The sequence below is a fragment of the Podarcis bocagei genome (assembly GCF_964188305.1).
Source record: "Podarcis bocagei genome assembly, chromosome: 17".
Taxonomy (NCBI): domain Eukaryota; kingdom Metazoa; phylum Chordata; class Lepidosauria; order Squamata; family Lacertidae; genus Podarcis; species Podarcis bocagei.
The window spans coordinates 17,550,715-17,568,791 of NC_138143.1; the positions used below are offsets into that span (position 1 = coordinate 17,550,715).

General features: G+C 44.4%; 1 protein-coding gene across 3 annotated transcripts in view; it reads right to left on the minus strand.

Annotated features, from left to right (window-relative positions):
• Nucleotides 1-18,077, minus strand: part of CCDC171 (coiled-coil domain containing 171) — a 205,401-nt gene that overhangs the window by 74,964 nt on the left and 112,360 nt on the right. For all 3 annotated transcript variants that reach the window (XM_081176165.1, XM_081176166.1, XM_081176164.1), the window contains 2 exons: nt 8,618-8,763; nt 5,339-5,393 (listed from right to left, as the gene is read on the minus strand). In XM_081176165.1, the coding sequence (XP_081032291.1) occupies nt 5,339-5,393; nt 8,618-8,763 (201 nt within the window). The remainder of the gene's footprint in view (nt 1-5,338; nt 5,394-8,617; nt 8,764-18,077) is intronic.

The following is an 18,077-nucleotide window of genomic DNA, read 5'->3' on the forward strand; positions in this document are numbered from 1 at the left end:
AGTCCTGGCGTCTCCTCTGTAAACATAGCGTATACAAGTAACCCTTCTGAGGATGTGGCCAAATTTGGAGCAACGTTCTCAGGCAATACGGATGAACAATGCTAGACTATAAACAGGGGCTGGCCACCGCCACCACGGCTGGATTGAGAGCTTCCGGACGTCTCTGGCTGACGTCTGAAGGAGACTCAAGTCCTGGGCTGATCCAGCAAAGCCAGTTATTTGGCTCTTCCAATGATGTGCTGTTAAAACTATGATTCTCAAGATGGGAAGCAGCTCTCCTGAAGGTGATACTGGGATTTGCTGGTGAAGGCACAACTCGGTCCAAGGCTCTTCTCACAAGATCCTGCTTGTGAGAGTATACGCATTGGCGGCAGCCCCATGCAAGGCTTCCATGGTTAGAATTGTGCGAGGGGGCAGATCAGGACACCAACTGCTTATCCTGCACCCTCTGCCCTATCCCAGTAGCCCAGCCTACCACTGCTCACGTGTGGGGCGGGGAAGGCCCAAAACACCATGCCTTCTTTCCATGTAGGGTCCTTGCATGGTTTGGAACCTTGTGAGATAAGGGTTCTAAGACCCATAGGAGGCTTATGCTCTTAGAGAAAGCCCCTTGTTTCCACAACTTCTTTGCAGATGTGCGCAGGGCTATGGGGCAGGTAACAGGGATACGATTGGGGGGGCATGACTTGCAGATGTGGCTTTGAACACCTGGATAGGAGGAGCAAGTGTCAGGAGATGATGGCAAGGGGAATGTGCTCGCTCCCCTAACTGTTCCAATGACAGCTGACACTGCTGGCAGACAAATGGAACCAATGCCTGTGCTTTCAGGCCAGTTCCGCCTGGGCTCAGGTTATGTTGCAGGTCCTTGTAGCATTCATTTAAAAGCAAACTCAAACCCACAGTTACTTCTCTGAATAAGAGGAATATAATACCTCTCTCTAGAAAAGTGTCAAAACTAATGCGAGAATGCGTACTCAGGTGTCTATTTGTCGGCATTCATCTGTCTGGGAGTTTGGGGAGGGGTAGTGGAGGGCACTCGGGTGTCCCTGTTTGGGGAGGGGTAGTGGGGGGGCACTCGGGTGGCCTCTTGGGCTTGCCGATCAGAAAGTCGGCGGTTCGAATCCCCGCGACGAAGTGAGCTCCCGTTGCCCAGTCCCAGCTCCTGCCAACCTAAATAGGTACTGCTCCAGCGGGAAGATAAACGGCGTTTCCGTGCACTGCTCTGGTTTCGCCATAAGCAGCTTAGTGATGCTGGCCACTTGACCAGGAAAAACTATCTGCGGACAAACGTTGGCTGTCTCAGCCAGTAAAGCAAGATGAGTACCGGAACCCTAGAGTTGTTCACGACTGGACTTAAATGTCAGGGGTCCTTTACCTTTTTTAGTGGGGGGGGGAACACACACATGATGTGATTCTTCTGGGTAGTTCATCCACCTTGGTCCCCCCACTGCACCGTGCTCTCACCTGTGGCTCTTAGAAGCTGTCGACATACCACTGCATACTTCAACTGGTTGGCTAGACCAGGCGAGGGGAGCTGATGGGTCTCAAACCCTCAGTGAGTTAGGGACTTCCCCTGCATTTGAAGACAGGCCGACAGAGGCCAACAGTGGATCCAACAGTCAAGAAGGCAGTTTCTGCACCTTCTGTAGAGGGAAGTATAGGGGCAGGTGGGGCTCATCAACCACTGGGAAGGGAGCCCATCTAGGAAAAGTAAAACTAAACCTCTGCTGCCTTCCGGCTAAATTGTATTTAGCACATACTGTATTTAGCACATACTGTACTGTATTTTTCTGTCTATAAGACACCCCCATGTATAAGATGCCCCCTACTTTTGGGGACTCAGATTAAAGAAATGGGGAGGGAGATGTATCCGTGTAGAAGACACCCCCTAATTTTTGACATTATTTTTTAGGGGGGAAACCTAGTCTTATACACGGAAAAATATGGTATATACTGCAGGGACGTGAATTTGGAAGAATGACATGGTCCTCTTTAAATGATGCACTAGGTACTTAAAATTATGTGGACACTGAGAACTGAAATGAAACAGTTTGCTACAGACCATAAAACCACTAAGATACGGTACTAAATCATATCTGTACTGATCAACTCTGAACTAGTTCACCAGATAGCTATCTGGTCTCTCTCCATCCTCTATCAAATTTGTTATGTACTGAACAGCAATTTAACTCTAATCTTCCCATCTGTTGCAGACTTACTTGGAAGTCGCCCCGCTGATCCGAGTGGGACATACTTCTAAGTAAAAATGTATGAGATTCAGTTGCATGACTATATATATATAAGAACCATGAAGAATGTGTATCTGAAGCCCACAATTCCAGCTTTTGTGAACTGTAAAGGGAAAGCGAAGAGGCAGAAGCTGCCATGGAATAGTCTGGAACACACTTTATCTAGGAAGGTAAGGTTTTCCAAGTTGACTGTTGATCAAGTTGCGCCAAAAGAAAACTCCTTGGAACAGGAGAGAACAAAAGGAGACTTGAAAGGTAAGTGGATCTTGGGAAGACCTGGGTGGTAAAATATTTTGAATTGACTTAAGTACAACGAGGAAAACCTGTGCTCATTTTAGGAAATCAGTAGCAAGGACAGTGGTACATATAAAATGGATGGAAGGGGTAAGCAGGAATAGTTTGGTGCAAGTGGGAAAACCACAAAGACTTGGGAATTCCTGACAGTGCGGGGATTTGGCTAGCTGAACCTCAAAATTTATTTAAATGCTTTGGGGTTCTACAAATTCTCAAGCCCGGTGACGTCAGCTGATGGGAGGGTGAGCCTGGTTGCAGGAAAATGGCTTCGCAGGCCAAACTGGACCCCCTTGTGGGACAAGACGTGTGAACATGCTGAAGGTCCCCGCTCCTGTAATAAGTACTGCTCCAAGTGTCCCTATTTTCCAGGGATAGTCCTGGATTTCTGAAGCCATCCTGGTTTCTGATTTGATCCCAGAATGTCCCGCTTTTCCTTAGGACGTCCCTAATTTCATCGGAGAAATGTTGGCAGGTATGGTAGGATGTCCCTATTTTCATCAGAGGGTATGGAGTCATGCGATCTCTGAGCCAAGGAGATATGTAACTATACCACCTTTAGAAGACATCTGAAGGCAGCCCTCTATAGGGAAGCTTTTTTAATGTTCAGTGTTTAATTATGTTTTTATATATGTCGGAAGCTACCGAGAGTAGCTGGAGCAACCCAGTCAGATGGGCGGGGTATAAAGAATAAAATTATGATGATGATTAGGGAATAGGACGTCCCTAATTTCATTGGAGAAACGTTGGAGGGTATGGGTTATGCAACCTCTGAGCCAAGTAGATAAGTAACTATACAGCATTTCCCTTTCCTGTGTATATTACAAATGAGACCATCAAAACATGATAAAAAGTAATCTATTTAGCACCAGTGATTTTTCCTAAGTCTCATTCTGTTACTGCAACTGCAGGCCTTTTTCCACAATGGAAGGTCTTAGAGCAAACTCTTATCTTTCTAAATTTTTGCGGCTATGCTCTCCTGCTGTTAGTTATAAAAAAAGAAGAAAAAGAAGCAGTGAAAAAGCATAGTACGCATTAATATTTTAGAGTAGCAGTTACCTTTCTGGCCTGATTTTCCAGACTGCTCACAAGAAAGCAACCACCAATATAATATTTATTTTATCTATTTCATAAAAGAACCCACATCCTGGATGCTGTGTGCTCTGATAAGTAATTTAAAGTAGAACCCCAAAACACAGAAAACACAATCCAGAAATCAACAACATTATAGATCAAAGAAGTTAACTCCTCTAATCCCTGGGAAAAGTTAACATTGAGCTTATGATCTATTGCTTTAGTACAGACAGGTGTACATTAGGTATAGCTCCCCCAAGGGGCAGTTTTCCCTCTAGTGAATTGCCCCCATGGTCCAAGTTCACCTTAAGGGGAAAGCTGTATTCGATGCATGTTGCTGAGGACCATTCAACCACAAAGGAGCAACATCTGAGTGGCTGTGGTCTGGGAACTTTGAAGTTGCTCACAGTCTCCTCACATCGAGGTTGAAGGGGAAAGAGTTCAGGCGTTTTCAATCTTGCACAGTTGGGAAAATGTGTATCGCCTGTTGTGGCATGGCATTCCTGATGGGTTTGGCGATGGGCTCAGCTGTGCGAATTGGCCTGAAACTACCTCTTTGGATCCCTTATTATGGTGCCAGATGAGCTGTGCCATGAGTTGGACAGCACAAATAAATGGTGTTGCTGTTTTAAAGAATGGGTCGGCAAACTAAGGTCTGCGGGCAGGCCGGATCAGGCCCAACTGCTTTCTAGATCCGGCCCGCAGACGGTCCAGGAATCTAGGCAGCCGGCATAGCATGCACGCACAATGGTTTTTGCGACTCAGCCAGTGTTGGGGGTCAAAAGTGAGGCGGGTGGCTGCTCAAGCCAAGCCCCATCTCCGTCCGCCACGCGTGGGGGGTGGGGGTGGGGAAGAGGGAAAAGGAGCCACAGTTTGGATTTCCACCATATAGCTGCCGGCGACTGACCTCAGCAAAAGCAGCGGCGGAGGCAGAGGCTCGGAGGCGCCTCGGGAGCGACGCCTGCCCGTGTCTGTGGCGGCGGTGCTCCCCGCAACAGGATGCGGGGGGGGGGCGCCTGGGCGGCTGCACTCCAAAACAGTTCTGTGCTCTGCTGGGGAGGCCATTCATTAGCTACACGGTGCATGGAAAGGCAAATAGCCGCTGCCTTGTTTTCCCTCACGCAGGGAAAAGAACTTTTTGCTTGAGCGGCACCAGCCCGACTTAGCGTGGCCAATGGCTTTCCCCTTCACTCACGCATGCGCACACGTTCTCCAGGGCTGACAGGAATGGCGTGCTTACCTCAGCCCCCCACCCTGCCTTACAAGAGAAATACTAACTGTCAACGCGTAAAACACAAAGGAAGCAGCGTAGGTGTATGAGGGAACACCCCCCCCCAAAAAAAAATTTACATTTGGGCAACGATGGGGTTGGTCCCAATAAGGGTTTTTGCAAACAACGTGGGTCATAATCATGGCAACATATAGTCCGGCCCCACACAAGGTCTGAGGGACAGTGGACCGGCCCCCTGCTGAAAAAGTTTGCTGCCCCATGTTTTAACGCATCATCTTGCCCAGGGTAAGCGGCATTGATCAAAGCCAGGACTTGGAAATAATTAGACGTGGTCACATTTTATCATGCCATTGTTTTTAGAATGTGGCCATTCCAATAACAGTGTTTCTTTTAGTACAGAAAATAAAATAAAAAATAATTCAAAAATACTATTATTGAGATACAAACGTGACTGGGGTTGGGGGTCAGGGAGAGAGTCAAGCAAGTTACTCACATTCTGAAGGTTGGCTTCTACTGATTTCATATGGGCAGCGATTAATTCTTTGTCTCTGTTGAAGGAAAGAAAAAAGAAAACAAGAAAACAACTCGTAACAGATACTGGCTAGCATGTTTACAGTCACAATTAATGTCACATCCATTATTTGTTAGCTTTGTCAACAGCCTCAAGATTTGCTCTCCTTGGATAACTCTGATGCAAGTATAAAATGCTTAGCTTAGATAGCTATAAAGAGACTGCCACAGGCAACACTTTCTCTTCTTTTTCTTCAGCAGACTGAAGGTGAAGCATATGGTGCTTCCTGTAGAAAGCAGATTGATAAGCAAGTCTTGACAAATTTCCACTGTGGGGGCCGATAACAGCTCCACCTACGATTCCACACTGGACAACATTGGATAGGCTCCGAGTCTGTCTAGTATTTGCTAATGAGCTGCTATGGATGCTTCCACAAATTCAGAATTTAATGCTTGTGGCTGAGGATCATCTGGATCCTAGTGTACCTAGAAATGTTGAGAATATCTTGGGTTTCAACAGTGTAAAGGAGTATGTCTTCAATTCCGTTAACAATCTGGTTAGCTGTTGAGTTATTCAGTTCAGTATTTACAAACCAAACAGTTCTTATAAAAGAACATGTACATGCAGATTTTTTCCTGACTGTTACAGTTTCATCGCTGTTTAGGTCAAAAGTCCCATTCTAAACAGAATGACTTCCTTACTAAGAACACCTGCCAAAATTGGCCTTGCATTCAGGTGTGCAATGGCCAACACACGGCTTATCCTTTGAATGCTGCCACCACATTTCCCTTCTTTACACCCTAATTAGGGAATGCAGAGGGGCAGAGTTTTGAGGGGACAGTGGTGGGTATGTGGAAAATCCCCCTGCTTGCCATATCTTCCCTGCAAAGATCTCCCTTCTCATTTTCCAGTGGAGAACGAGAAGCCTGGGCTTCACATATCGTTGTGTACTGCCAAACTTCCTAGTTTTACCATACTGAGAGAAAAGCAATCAAACTCAGAATACCCTCTTTGGGCAGAATGGACTAATATATTCCTAATGTCATCTCACGCCTAGCTAGGTGTGTCAAGAAAGTTGAAATTTCCAAGCCATTTAGTTTGTCACTTTCGTGACCGTGAGTTGTGGTGAGATTGCAATGTTAGTTTTCATTCTTTGTAATTTCGTAATAATGTTGTATTTTTAATTGCTATAACTAGTCCTTTGGCAGGTGATAAATTAACATTATTGTAGTAGTAGCAGTAATAGAAAAGACTGATAAGTTTACTTTTGAAGCCTGGGAGAAAGGGGTTGAATGTCTGAAACGAAACAGCTAGGCTGATACAGTTAATGTATGTTTTGTGAGGGTTTCCATCATGACAGCTGAGAATTTATGTGGATTCTTTTATATGGGTCAATTTGATCAGAAAGCGTAAGCTGTGGTAGGTTATTTCTGCCCTTTTTGGCCCTTTGTTATACAGTGGTACCTCTAGATGTGAACTGGATCCGTTCCGGAGCCCCGTTCGCATCTAGAAGCAAACATAACCAGCGATGGCACATCTGCACACACACACACGCATCGCTTTTCGCTACTTCTGCGCATGCGCATGACATCATTTTGAGCATCTGCACATGCACAAACGCCAAAACCTGGAAGTAACACGCTCCATTACTTCTGGGTTGCCGTGGAGCGCAACTCGAACACGCTCATCCCAAAGCACATTCAACCTGAGGTATGACTGTAGTCCAATGATATGTCTGTAGGATTTTCAGAATGAACTTTGCGATTTGTTAGGTCAGGGCAGTTCAAACTTTTCATACCAAGTGGGCCACAAGAGTACTTCGCCACGGAACCTGTGGGCCACACACTGCCTCGTTGCACGCAGGAGGGGAACAAAGCCAACCTTTGACCCCAACCCCAGCCTTGTGCTGCCTTCCCAAAGCCAGCTAAGCGAAGTGTCAGACTTTGGGAAGGAGGCACAAGGCTCTGGCAGGGTCCTAGAGCCCTCCCCCTGCCTCCTTCCCAAAGTTGGGAAATAACTAACTAGGCTTTGGGAAGGAGGAGGGAGGACTCTAGAACATGGCTGGAGCCCTCACGCCTCCTTCCCAAAGACCAGCGGCTCACTTAGCCGCAGAGGCGAAGCTAGCTGCTCCGGCACCCAGCGCGGCCTGTGGGGGCAGGGCTGGCCGCCGGTGGGGATGCGCTGCCGGCGGGGCGCATCCCATGGGGGTACGGCAGCGGCAACTGTCCCAGGGGGGGTGTCACCTGCGGTGATGTCACCGCCCCTCAGGGATGACACCCAGGGCAGACCGCCCCCACCTTTCTTCACCTCTGCTTTGTCGGCTTTGGGAATGCAACTTCCTCAAAGGCTGAATTGATGGGTCAAATGTTGCAGAAGGCTGCTGAAAAAGGGCATTGAGGGCTGCCTGTGGGTTTTGAGATGTGTGTTTGACCACCCTGAGTTCGAGGGTTCTGACTGAAGACAATAAATGCACAGCACTGCCTGCAGGGGGAAGACTGTGAGGTGACACAGAGAAACTGTCACTGAGGTGACATAAGAAGAGACTCAGAAGAGGCTGAGGTTGAGTCTGGACCCGACAGAAGTAGCGTCAGCCGCTAAAAGAAGCAGGCGGAAGTCTGAGGGTTGGGAGATCCTTGTGGTGGCAGGCAGCTGTTTAAGAAGAAGCCAAGACATCAGAGCTAAAATGGAGGAAGGATGGTGCTGAGAAGATCTGAAGGGAGAGAGAAACCCAGATTTGCCAGCGCACAGGTCTTTGCAAACGGCAACCATCAGCCGACACAAAGCATGGCCAATGATGGTGCTTGTGTGTTGCCACAGAGTTTTATAGACCAACACGTGCAAGTATTCTGATCTTCATTCTTGCAGATGCAATACACGCCTCGCTCTAGTCTGCCACGTATTGCCCTACGCTGGCTTTTCATATCAAGCCCTTTGCTCTTTCGCCAGGACCGCTTGCTGAATTCAAGTCTGCTAGCCAGCCATGGTGGCTCGAGCGCTGTGCAACAGGAAAGAGAGAGGGGGGTCAGCACCGCTTGTCCTAAAATCACACCCATCCTTGAGCTCCGCAATGACTGAAATGGGCCATTAGTATGTTGAACTAACTTTTCTTCCTTCAAGAGGATCTTTTACTAAATTTCAAAGACAGGCAGCTGTACTTTTGTTTTCCAGCACTGCATTATCCAAGGCTAAAACCCTTTGCATGAAAGTAAGAATTGATCTTTTGTCTGTTTCAAGTGATCTCCCCAAGGCCCCAGTGCTCACTTTGCTGCCATGCGGAGGGCACTCTCTGCATCGCGTATGCTCTCCTCCAGCCGACGCTTGTCCTGCTCCAGCTGGGTAAGATGTCTATTGAGCTGACGCAGAGATTGATCTTTTCTTCTCAGCTCCATCTTTGCCTCGGAGAGACTCTGGGAGCAGACAGAAAGCAGAGTTACTTGTCAGCTCCGATAATTAACTTCAATTTATGCCATAGGCTATTAAACAAAGAGGAATACAGACTGACTGTGAAATAGATTGAGGCTATTTTCTAATAAAAATAGTATCTATTTACCCTTCTTACAACATCTAGCGCGTTGAAAAATTTAACTGCATTACGGCAGCACACAAGAACACTCCCACCTGCCACAATCGCAGATACTACAGGTGCTATACAGAATTTTTAAAAAGTTATTTTATGCTTTCCTTACAGCATTGCAGATGAAGAGTTACACATGCAATTTAAAGTATATTTTAAAAAGAGAAACCCAAAAGCATCTGAATTTATGGAAGCGTTTTAATGGAAAACTGCTGCTCAGGAGGGAAAGGAATAGAAATATAGATGAAACAGATGACATAAATATACAAAGGAGCCAACTCCTAGAGGTTGAGGGGTCTTCGCCCCCCCCCCAGTAAAATATTTGAGGGGCCCCCTCCCAGTTGATGGGCACTGCCATTCAAATGGTGTGAGTGCGCCACATCGTGTGATTGATTATAAGGGGCGGGGCTTACCCCAATATTTTATTCAAGTTGGCCACCCTGTAGAACTCTCTCTCTCTCTCTCTCTCTCTCTCTCTCTCTCTCTCTCTCACACACACACACACACACACACACTATATATATATAGAGAGAGAGGAAAAAACCACCCTCTTTATAGTCCCTCAATTTGTTACAATACCATTCTGACAATTATAAACACAAACATTCTGTAACTGAGTCATATGGCTTTTCTGATTTTCACATTTTACTGCAGTTTCCATCCGTTGAAGGCTTCCCCAGGATCTACTCTCTAACATAAAAGGCTTCAGGTAGAAAATTAGTTTAGATTGATACATTCATGCACACAATTCCCCAAAGGACGAACAATTAGACAACTTGCATGCAAACTACAATCAAGGCCTTTATTCTGGATTTGCTAAGCCCAATTTTCAATTCACAGCTCAAGCTCTTCTTTTAATCTAACCTTCCCTATTGTTGAAAGATATTACAATTTGTAGAGCCTAGAGATATGCCAGGGCTATATCTGCATTTTGTTTATTCTTGTCTGTATTTAGAGTTTCTTACACAAAAATCTAATTCTAAAAATACGCCTTTTTACAAGCGTTTACCTTTCGGCTGTAATGCTTATTGCAAAAGGACTTAGCTGTACTGTAGCAGGAGTAAATTCCTATATGCTACTTTGACAAATTAAAAAGTTATAACCTTCAAAATGGAGCCAGGAATTTTAAAATATCTGCATAACGCTTTACATCTATTCTTAATATCTTCCATCTGAGGATTTGAAAGGATCAAGCAGTAGAAGAATTTGGGGTATTGATTTCCAGGAAGGCTGAGGAAGCAAACTTAGCCTATGTCAATGGAAACTCAACTGTGGAACGGAAGCCCAAAGGACCTCTGCAGGGCAAGCTCAGATTATATCAAACACCTGGGAAGCAGAGGGCCACTTCTAAGATTGCTTTTGAAAGACTTGGGCACACACCTTGGGAGGATTCTGCAAATTCAGGAAAACAATAACCATCACATACATATTGGAATCGAGGCTCGTGAACCCAAGAATAGCTCTGAGATTATTTCTCTACAGGTACCATTGCTCTGAAATGGTTGTACATAGGATGATTGACAAGAGGGCCTCAAAGATCTTCAGATACAGATGTTCCTCTTGGGAGTGACTCAGAGAACGAATGCCGAGAAGAAATCAGAAATTGGGGTGGGGAGTCCAGTTCCTATTACAGTGGTACTTTGGGTTACATACGCTTCAGGTCACATATGCTTCAGGTTACAGACTCTGCTAAACCAGAAATATTACCTCGGGTTAAGAACTTTGCTTCAGGATGAGAACAGAAATCGTGCTCCGGTGGCGCGACGGCAGCAGGAGGCCCCATTAGCTAAAGTGGTGCTTCAGGTTAAGAACAGGCCTCCGGAACGAATTAAGTACTTAACCCAAGGTACCACTGTACTGAATTTAAACTAGCATTTAAATGCAAAATGTACATTTAAAGTCTGCAAGACAGTGACAATACAGCTGAAGGAGAAAATATAGTTATCTCGTAACAACAGTGTTCTAGGATGAATGTGCCTATTGCCACGTATACTTTCTTTATCAAATGGGAAAACCACATTCACGCAAAATTCAGTTGATCGAATTTAGAAGGGTTGGTGGGAGGGAGATTGCATTACTCAAGAATTTCCCCTTTCCCTTTCCCTTTTTTTTAAAAAAATCATATAGAAGATAAATTCATTGCTTCAAAAGCCTTTTTGATACTGCAGGAAGAATATGTGGTCCCTTTTTTTTTCCTTTTTAAGAAAAACAAACAGCACCAAATATTTCTCCGGCAGAAATATGAGACTACAAAACAAGACACATTCTGTACATTATAAATCTGAACTTAACTCTATTTTATTCTTATACAGAATGTGCTATTCCTTGCATGCAGGTCTTTTGCCTTCCTACACCCAAGTGCAGGGCAATGGGGGGGGGACTTCAGAGTTTAACTTTAGACCATCACTCCCTTAATGTCTTTTTTATGTTGAGATTCCACACCGAGAAGCTTAGATATTCTTACAACACTGATGGCATTAGGTAGGCCTTCATTCTTATTCTTCTTCTAGAGGTCTTTTGCCCATGAAAAGTTGCAGCTAGCTATAGGCATGATTGAGAGGCGGCTGCTGTTGGTGGGTAGTAGACTAAAAACCTCCTTCTGCCTGCAGAAGATAGACGCAGGCTTCTCTAGACTGCAACTATTTGTTTTTTAAAAATAATAATAATGATAATAATAATAATTATACCCCGCTTTTTACTTCAGCCAGGCTTCGAAGTTGCTTGCCAATAATAAAAACATATAATATACAGAAATGCACCATAGGGTGCAATCCATTTGAGATTAAATAGGTTTTAAACCAACCTGTTTAAGTGGGCTTCATGTGTGCTTTAAATGTTCTGACATCGCACTCAGTAAGCAAGGCAAAGAAGGTGCTACTTCCATTTAGCATCACAGTGTGAACTATATGTGATATTGGCACACAGGCAAACACGATGAATTAATGAGTGCAGCTAAGTCATCATTTCAAGCATTCAGTTTGCAGGCAACAGGGCACAACTTTACACGCTGGGAAAATTAAAAGAGGCTAGACCATTTCTCTTCTTCCACTTTTCCTAACAAAATAATTTAAACACTTTTCCGCCTAGAAACACTTACTCAATGGAATTAAAACTACACTGAGTTATTTCCTATTTACTGCAAAAAAAGCAAGGAAACCCCCCAAAAACCAAAAAGCTGGCCATTACATCCTAACTGGCAAACTCTGTTGGTTACTTGCCCTCCCAACATGAACTGCAAACCACGATCAAACTGTGGTTTGCAATTCCGGTTTGGAGAACAAGCACAAACCATAGGGAGCACATGAGCCTTAGTCTCACTCATGCAACACCAAACCATGGTTTAGTATTTCATGAAAACCAGTTAAGAAGGGTTTGCATTTCTGAAGAGCTCCTGAAGTAACCATCAAAATGATTCCTTACTACCATTGCACCCAATTTTTACAATTAAAAAAAATTCCACCTTTCTTTTTTTGCCTTGGATAAGACCACGGCAGGCGGAATTTTAGCAGATTTTTGAGGTTTCGGGGGCTCCCGTTTGTTTTTTTAAGGATGCTAAATCTGCTTTGAATCCCTACCACCAAGTTGTTCAAAGACAATAAAGGGGAGACCTGAAAGCAACAAAAGTTTACATGACCTGGAGAGGTGAAGAATAATTTGCAGGCATCAAATGATGACTATCCTGGACACTTTCAGGAGAAAGTCTCACCTCTGCTTTTTAAACCTGGCCTTTGCAGGTTAAAGATAAACCTCCAAAATGGTTGGAATCACTTAACCTCAAAAATGGTTGAGCCATAGTCCGGAGTGCTTTAAAGTAATATATTTTCGGTTGCTAAGCCTTCCCCTTCCACCGCCCCCCACTCCCCATTTCTTCAGATTGATCTAATTAAAACCCCCGATAAACTTTATGGGCTCTAATATTTCCAGCCGAACGACGGAAACCAAGAGGGTGTGCCTCAAGGCAACAAGGCGGCCATGATAAGCAGCGGGCTAGCCACTAATTTCTCAACCAGGGTAGAGATTGTGAAAAGTGCGATGTTCTGATATCCAAGAAACTGTTCAGGGGAGAATAGGATAAATCAAGTTTAATAACTCTGGTCCTAATTGTTCCCCCAATGCTCAACTCTAATTACTTGGAGAACTCTCCTGACTGTCACCTGATATTAAGTTGTTGGAGGCTGAGTGTGGAACGGCGAGATAATCAATAAACATTTAGAGGGGAGAAGAATGAAGATTCCCCGTTAAGCAGTGGGAAGCGGCAGCACCCAAAGCCCTTCTGCTCATGAGAAAGCCTATGGGAGACGCGCCGTGATTGCAAAGCAATAATCCAAAGCCCTGTTTTCGGGCCTCGAGGCAGGAGTACGTCTGAGGGAAAAAGGTTAACACGGTCACCCTAATTACAGCCCACTTTCACATGCTTCATATATAAGCGAAGACAAGCCAATTAGGTAGAGAGGAAGATAAGAGAAGTTTTATTTGTATACTAATTAAACCCCTGATGAAATTAAAGGAAAAACATACAGCTCTGTAATTGTGTCTGAGAAAGGTCACTTCAGGTTCAGTTATCAGAAAAGCACAGCCTTGAGATATTTCACTTAATCCACAATACAGCCCCTTTCTCTTCTCTTTTTTTTTTGCTCCCTGGGCCTTAATATTTACAGAAATAGGAAAATTTCAAAGCCCGATAGCGCATTTATCTTGGAAGCGTTGTCGTAGACAAATTTGAACCGCTGGAAAGTTGAAGCTGGATAAGAGAGAGCAGGACAACAACAAAAACACAAAACGCCCACCTACTGCCGGCCTACAGCGTTGTGCAGACGCAGAGAGTGTTTGTTTGGAAATGCAAAGAGCCTTAAGACACATTATATTTAACACATTATATTGTTAAAGACAAAATAGCCAAGCATATAAAGGAGTAAGTCTTGCTGAACGAGAGCCAGGTTCAAAGTGCATTTCAATGCCACCCCAGCTCAGCTTCAGATAACATTAGCCACATTTCGCTTTCGCTGTATTAGCTGGCAAAATGTTTTAAAAATAGAGTAATACTAATATCAAACTTGGCAATAGAGCAATGCAATCCTGTGCTCCAATTATCCCTTGGAAGTGAGATACAAGCTTAGGGAGGAAGAGATGGGAGGTGCATTTTTTTATAAAGGAGATTTCACAAACAGAATTTCTTCTGAATTTTTTTTTGCAAAAACTCATTTCCCACTACAGTTATAACAAGATCCTGTTTACAGTGAATTTGTCCCAGGAGTCAGGTGACTCATGACATGAATATTAAGTGAGAATACTAAGCAAGAATCCTGCCTATACAGTGGTACCTCAGGTTAAGTACTTAATTCGTTCCAGAGGTCCGTACTTAACCTGAAACTGTTCTTAACCTGAAGCACCACTTTAGCTAATGGGGCCTCCTGCTGCTGCTGCCGCGCCGCCACTGCACGATTTTTGTTCTCATCCTGAAGCAAAGTTCTTAATCTGAAGCACTATTTCTGGGTTAGCAGAGTCTGTAACCTGAAGCATATGTAACCCGAGGTACCATTGTAGAGAAAACTGACTTTATTAAGTTTACCACGGTGGAAGCTTTTGTTCTAGAATACAGACTCAAGCCCTGGATTCACCTTTTCCTGCTAAGCCATCTTTAAATTCAGCCCTCCTGGGGCAACCAAAGGCTATCTTTTCATGATGGAATTTAATCGATGTGCCTCCAAAATTGGAACTCTTAACATTTGAAAATTGGCAGGTCGTCTTCTGTCATATGATGTAGAAACATCATGAGGTACCTCCATGCATTACAGTGTTGTCAGAGATCTGTCAGAAATAACATGTGTAAGTTCTCCAAAGTTGGTGTTTTTATTTTTACTTTTAAAAATAAATTTGGCTTGCCAACGTTCCATAGAAGACAGGAGATAGCAGACAATAGTGAATTTATTTATTTTTTAAAAAAATATGATCACCCACTGCAATGATCATACACTGCGATATGATTTTAAAATCGTATCAGACATATTTTAATACTTATAAACACCTTAACAAAGAAATCTAGGGGGGGGGAATTAAATCTAAAGTAAACCACTAGCATATCTATCTATCATCTATCTATCTATCTATCTATCTATCTATCTACCTGACTTTAACCAATTTAACTTTGAAAGCTAAACTAAAAGTTCAGGATATTGAAATTTTGTGCATATTTAGAATATTGTGTTGAGAAGAGGAGTTTGGATTTGATATCCCGCTTTATCACTACCCGAAGGAGTCTCAAAGCGGCTAACATTCTCGTTTCCCTTCCTCCCCCACAACAAACACTCTGTGGGGTGAGTGGGGCTGAGAGTCTTCAAAGAAGTGTGACTAGCCCAAGGTCACCCAGCAGCTGAATGTGGAGGAGCGAGGAATCGAACCCGGTTCACCAGATTACAAGTCTACCTCTCTTAACCACTACACCACACTGGCGTAGAGGTGCACAAGTCATATAATGAAAGCATCATGACTTGCAATCAGAGAACTGCAAGTGGAAGAGGACCTTCCAAGTACCTCTCCTCCACCCGTAACTCCCTAGACCCTCATGGGTCTCGGTAAGGTTGCAGGACTCTCCTGAATAGGATGGGCTAGGTCGCTCGCAATCTACCAATTGTGGGGTGTCCCTGGTCGATTGTGTGATCCTGATTGATCCCCCCCCCAAAAAAGTTCAACAACTTTGGTCAATCCAATGGTTAGATCACTGCCAGTTTTTTTAATATAGCGGGAGTAGATTGCAGTCTCTTGGGAGTTGGACCTGCCTGGGCTAGGGAATGGAAGGAGACTGCTGGGTAAGGTAAGATCTGGCAAAATCGGGCACCCAGGGTGACTTCACGTGATTTTGAAGGATTCCCCTCTTTCTGCTGCAGCCCCCCACTCTCACACTGTTCAGAAGAGCGACCCAACCCTCCAGAGGAACTTTTCGGAGGCACAGGAGAGCAGACAGGAAAACCCCATTCTGCAAACTTTGTTTGACTTGTGGTTCTCAGGATCCAAGCCAACAGGTAACAAGGAACATCACGATGTGTGCAGCCTTGAACCGGCCAATAAGGTCTGGATCTACTGTTTTGGAGACACAGTAGTAGCATGCTCATATTTTGTAAACACTGTGATTAATGCAAACACAAGATTTATCTGTGATAATGTGCAGTGGTAGGTTGGGCAAAGAGTAGCAGAAAGGAGGAAATGAAGTGTGCAGTCCTACAAGGTCCTCCCTTTAACCATGGTAGTCTGTTTAAGTGAACAAGGGCAAACAGAATTAGCGCAGAGTTCATACTACTAAGATATCCAATCTCATTTCTATTTGAGCAGCTATTTTGGTATGAATTCTATGGAAAGAAAGAAAAAGATGAAAGCTTTGCACAAAAGGAAAAGAAGATCATGGGAAAAGTTGGTTAAGGTTAATAAAGACGCCCACAGGGCAAGTCCTATAAGCGTAACTCTCTAGTTTAAAATAACAACAAAAACTGCTAGGTATAAGGGACTTGGATATCAGAAGGTATCAGAAGCCAGAGAAAAGTCCCATGCATTGATATTCAAGCTGCTCAGAAAAATAGGGTTTAGAACATTAAGAAAAAAATTCCGCACAACTTTATAGGTCTATCGATTCCCTCTGCACATCTCAAGGTAATATAGTTACTTTGTAGTTGATTCAATGCTCTAACAAAGATCTCTCAGGAAACTGGATTTAACAAGAGCCTTCTTGTATATTTGAACAAAATCTTAAAGGTACATAAAAGCTTTAAACTAACCGGGATAAGTGGTCTGCGTGCACGTCTGTTTAACACCTTTGCATTTAACTCGTGAAATAATCCCATTCCCCAACCCCCTCAAACGTACAAGTCAATAAATCTTTCCCACTGCAGTCTAAATTCCAAGGTCATGGAAAGAAGTGTTTATTAGTATAATTACAAAAAAAGCAATAATACCATTAAGCCTTCTGTGGCAGATTTAAGAAGAAGAAAAAACAACCCATTAGAAGCAGAAAATAAATAATAAAAAAAGGGGTTGGTAGGGGCATTCCCTCAACAAAGCTACAGAAGGCAAACCAAATATCAATTTTCATTAGTTGTTGTTATTTTTTGTTGTTGTTGTTGTTTGTAAATATATCTCCTTATTTAATCATCCTAAGGGCAGGCGCTGTTGCAAATTAAATGCAACAGATTTAATTGCATTTGCAGGTAGTGCTAAGCCAGAGGTCGGCAAACTAAGGGTTGCAGGCTGGATCAGGCCCAATTGCCTTCAGGATCTGGCCCGCGGACTGTCCGTGGATCGGCGTGGGGATTCTGCTCGTTTGGGCTGCGCCATTTCCCGCCCTGCGCCATTTCCATTCCCCCCTCCCTCACACACACACACACTGCGGCGACGCTTCCTCCCTCCCTCCTCTTGGCTTCTCCCCGCCCTGCCTAGAGGAGGAAGGGGGCTGTGCTGAGCTGGCTGAGCACCATTTTAAGCAGCCCCTCTCCGGAGCCAGCCCTTTCGCGCCGCTCATCTTCCCTCCTCCTCCGCCACCCGGGTGTGTCTAGGGGCCAGAGAGCGGAGCGAACAAGCTCCCTTTGCCTACCCACGAGAAGTAGCAGCAGCAGTGGTGGTGGCAGCACAAGGGAAGGGAAGCGCAGTGACTGAGGGTGGGACTACTTGCCCCCTTGCCTCTTCTTCCAGCTCCCCCCAGTGCCACTTCTCTGGCGCACCACAAGGCCTGAGGGACAGTGGACTGGCCCGCCACTTAAAAAGATTTCTGACCTCTGTGCTAAGCCAAATCATGGCCTAGGACCAGCATGGCTGTTCCCAGGGAGATCACAGCTGCTTTGCTCCTATCAGGTCCTTTTAGTTCAGCACAACATGACAGCTAAACCAAGGTTTGGCTTAACGAAACCTTCTGAACCAGGGATTGTGGTCTCTACTCCTCAACCATGATCTGCACTCAAAGATTCGTACTCAAGGGGAAGATTGGAAGAAATTTAAGATCTATCTTAAGAAAAATTGTAAAATTAATGAGTGTTAAAATGATGCGGCTTTAGAAAGTAAGCGGATTACAGCTGTAAAGATTAAGTCAAAAGAAAAGAAAGGATAACAATTAGATAAAATTAAGGGTGAGGATTTGCTGAACTAAATATTTGAAATTGGAACGCA